The sequence below is a fragment of the Procambarus clarkii genome, chromosome 55 (assembly GCF_040958095.1).
Source record: "Procambarus clarkii isolate CNS0578487 chromosome 55, FALCON_Pclarkii_2.0, whole genome shotgun sequence".
Lineage (NCBI taxonomy): Eukaryota > Metazoa > Arthropoda > Malacostraca > Decapoda > Cambaridae > Procambarus > Procambarus clarkii.
The window spans coordinates 29,563,021-29,567,225 of NC_091204.1; the positions used below are offsets into that span (position 1 = coordinate 29,563,021).

At 42.4% G+C, this 4,205-nt stretch overlaps 1 protein-coding gene across 1 annotated transcript; it reads left to right on the forward strand.

The window, feature by feature from the left end:
* The first annotated feature begins 3,598 nt into the window (after positions 1-3,598).
* LOC138352974 (craniofacial development protein 2-like) lies at positions 3,599-3,958 on the forward strand. Its single transcript, XM_069305637.1, has one exon. It carries the CDS (start codon positions 3,599-3,601, stop codon positions 3,956-3,958), a length of 360 nt encoding a protein of 119 aa, XP_069161738.1.
* Positions 3,959-4,205: the final 247 nt, after the last annotated feature.

Sequence of the window (4,205 nt, forward strand, 5' to 3'; positions counted from 1 at the left end):
ATCTTATCTTGTTTAAGTAATGAACGCGAGGCAGAGAAAAAAGTGAATATCAAGTGTATTTGACACATAGATCAGATAAGATTTTTCTTATCTTAGGTTTCAAATGTTTGCCCTAAGATAAATCCAAATGACTTGAAGTTATTTTCTTATATTGAGGACTGCAGTGAATAGGGATTTAATGACATACAAATTTCGCATTTTCAGTAAATTATATTATATTATAGTACTAGTAAAGGTAGGATGTTTCGGGCAGATGGGACTCGTTAACCTCATAAGGCTGGGACTAAGGCTAATGTCAACTGGGAGTCCGAGTTAGGTAACATAGGGGACATCAACCTAGCAGTGAAATCTTTTCTACAAACAACTCTTAGCCTTTATAACACCCACTGTCCTATGCTTACAAAACAAGTCACAAGCAAAAGACTTAACAATCCTTGGCTTACAAAGGGAATACTTAAATCCATTAACAAAAAACACGACCTTGAGAAGAAGTATAGGCTAGGAACAGTCTCCAAAGAATTCTCAAAGAATTACTCGTTATTGCTATCTAAAATAATTAGACGAGCCAAAACTAAATACTATGAAGATAAATTTACAAAAATAAAGAGCAACATTAAAAAAACTTGGAGCACAATTTCACAAATATTGGGATCAAAGAAGATTTTAAATAACAAACCAACACTCCTTTCCAATAACGTTGGTCAGCTTTCAGCCTCTGATTCTGCTATTGAGTTCAATAGGTTCTTCTCTTCCATTGGGTCATCCCTTGCAAATGATATTCCATCTTCCTGTACTGATGTTAAGGACTATCTTACAGGTAACTATCCACAGTCTCTGTACCTAAAGCCTACTAGTTCCACTGATGTCAATGAAATAATCCTTTCCCTTAAAACCAAGTCTAGTGCCCTCGAGGAGATACCAACTTTAATTTACAAAAAAGCCTCCAGATCTCTAGCCCCTGCTATTGCATTGCTCTTCAACAAGTCACTTGAACTCCAAACCTTTCCTGACATTCTAAAAAAAAGCAAGGGTAACCCCTGTCTACAAATGTGGTGATCTCACTGATGTTAACAACTACAGACCTATATCAATCCTGCCTAACTTGTCAAAAATATTCGAAAAGCTAATCTACAAGCAGCTTTACTCTTTTCTAGCCAAACACAATATACTTAGCTCTTGTCAATATGGCTTCAGACCCAAAAAAAGCACTAACGATGCACTTATTAGTATGATTAACTTAATTCATGCAGCTCTTGATAAAAAGGAGTTTCCTGTTGGGTTATTTGTGGACCTGCGTAAGGCTTTTGACACTGTCAACCATCAAAACCTTCTTCTTAAATTACATCATTATGGAGTCAGAGGACACTCCCTGCATTACCTCAAATCTTATCTTACTGACAGGCTCCAGTATGTTTCTGTGAATAATACAACTTCTCCCACCCTACCCATCAACATTGGTGTTCCTCAGGGCAGCATACTTGGCCCTCTCCTCTTTCTCATCTACATTAATGACCTTCCAAATGCCTCCCAACACCTCAAACCAATTCTATTTGCTGACGACACAACCTTCATTTACTCCAGTCCTGACCCCCTTGCTCTAAATGCCACAGTAAATACTGAGCTAGAGAAAGTCCATCTTTGGCTAACTGCCAACAAACTCACCCTTAACACTGACAAAACGTTTTATATTCTGTTTGGCAATAAATCCTCTAATCAGATAAATCTCAAAATAAACAATACCCAAATTTGTAACAAATTAGATGGCAAATTCCTTGGCGTTCTCATCGACCACAAGCTGAATTTCCAGGGTCACATTCTAAATATATAAAAAAAAGTTTCAAAAACTGTTGGCATTCTTTCTAAGATCACATATTATGTACCCCGCCCTGCCCTGGTTACTCTCTATTACTCCCTCATCTATCCATACCTCAACTATGGTATTTGTGCTTGGGGTTCTACTACCCAAAATCATTTACGTCCTCTCATTACCCAACACAAAGCTGCTATTAGGACAATATCCAACTCTGGCCCCAGACAGCACTCGGTACCCTTACTCAAATCTCTGAATATGTTAGATATTAAGTCACTGCACATTCTCTCTTGTGTATTATACAAATATAAAACGCTGAACTGTAATGCCAATCCTGACCTCAAAAGCTTCATTGAAGGTTGTAACAGAACCCATGAGCACCACACCAGGAATAAATACAGTTTTGATATTCCTAGAGTACGACTTAATCAAACTAGAAATGCTCTACAAATCAAGGGACCCAGAATGTGGAATGACCTTCCCAACCATGTTAAAGACTGTACCTCTCTCAACCAGTTTAAGATAAAAACTAAACACTACCTAATAAATTCCCTGTAACCCACCTCACTCCTTTATTGTCAACCCATGTCTGTTATTTTATTTTATTATTATTATTTTTTTTTAATCAACACTGTTTGTCAACCTATTGTATTTGTGCTGCTTTTTCAGTCATGTTCCCCCTTTTTTTATCTTTATTTGTATTTGTTTTCAACACTTTTTATTCTTTATGCTCAATTAGTATTAAGTTCTAGATATTAATGTTTTTCTTGCCCGAAACGCATTGTGTAATAGTGGCTTTAGGCATTGTATGTACTAGCTCTATCTATATATCAATCCATTAATGTAACATCACTTGTATGTATGTACCTTACCTGAATAAACATATTTATTTATTTATTTAAGGCAGCTCGTTTAGGGGAAGGAAAACCCCGAATACAAACCTCTGCTGTCTTGCGGCTAAACCCACGCATGGGAAAGACTTCGGGAGTCAACCCTGAGGAAAAATCCGGAGTCAGAGTCCCTAAGGCAGAATGTAGCTGTTTACAGCTACATTCTGGCAACTCCTGCGACCACACTGGTGCCAAGCGTATCGGCGCCTGCCCTTCCCTTGGATCACATCGGTGGCGTGGAGAGGGTGGATCTGCTGCATGAGCAACAGCTGATCCTCCATAATTACTGCCCAGACCTGTGCCCTGGAGAGGACACTCCAGCATCTCCTTGGCGATGGCTCAACACGGGAAGCGACAGTTACCGGTGATAAGCCTTCTGGGAGAAATCATCCGATTTCATAGGACAGCTGCCGCCCACCTCAAGCTGGGCAGCCCCTAGCCAATGAGGTGCTGTCCCGCCACGGTCCGCCTGCTCCACTGGGTGCGTGAGGCTTAGGGCCCCAATCCAATAAGCGGATCGTCAACCATGCACCAGGCAAAAGAAAACAAACACAGAGCCACCCAGCTTTCAAACTTCGGCACATGAAATGTAAGGACCATGACACCGGGTCTCTCGGAAGATTGACTAGAAGTGAACAATGCCCGCAAGACATCTGTGATCACCAATGAACTACGCAGGCTCCAGATGGACATAGTCGCCTTGCAGGAGACACGTCTGCCCGCGACCAGCAGCATACGGGAGAAGAATTTTACCTTCTTCTGGCAGGGCAAACCACCAGAAGAGGTAAGGGAGCATGGCGTTGGCTTTGCCATCAGGAACAGGTTGTTAGGGTCCATAGTACCGGCCACGGAGGGGTCTGCAAGGATCATCAAACTTCAGTTTCATACAGCAGCAGGAATGGCCAGCCTCATCAACGCCTATGCACCAACACTGACCTCCTCTTCCGAAGCGAAGGGCGAGTTCTATGATGACCTCGGCCTAACTCTCAGAGACATACCTCAACAAGAGCCAGTCTTCTTCCTGGGAGACTTTAATGCAAGAGTTGGTTCTGATCACAGCTCTTGGCCTTCCTACTTGGACCAGTTTGGGAAGATGCATGAGAGTGGGCAGCGCCTCCTGGAGTTCTGGTGTCGTCAGGATCTCTGCATCATCATCTCCTTCTTCGACACCAAGCCCCAGCATAAGGTTTCCTGGAGACACCCAGGTCTAAGCATTGGCACCAACTCTACTTGGTGCTTACGGGGCAAAGCAATCTGAGAAGCGTCAACCTGACCCGCAGCTTCCAGAGCGCAGATTGTGACACCGACCACTCTCTCTTCATTTGCAGAGTAAAGTTCCAGCCCCGGAAAATCCACAGAGCAAAGAAGGAGGGAAGGCCACGCATTAACGTAAACAAGACCCGTGACCTTCACAAGGTTAAGGAAATTACTACCCTACAACCAAGACTTCCTCAGCTACACACAAACACCACACTGGAGACGAGGATGAACTGGGAACGCAGGTA

What these genes read in the sequence shown, in the direction of transcription:
- LOC138352974 (XM_069305637.1), top strand. Translation starts at nt 3,599, where the DNA reads ATGGCCAGCCTCATCAACGCCTATGCACCAACACTGACCTCCTCTTCC.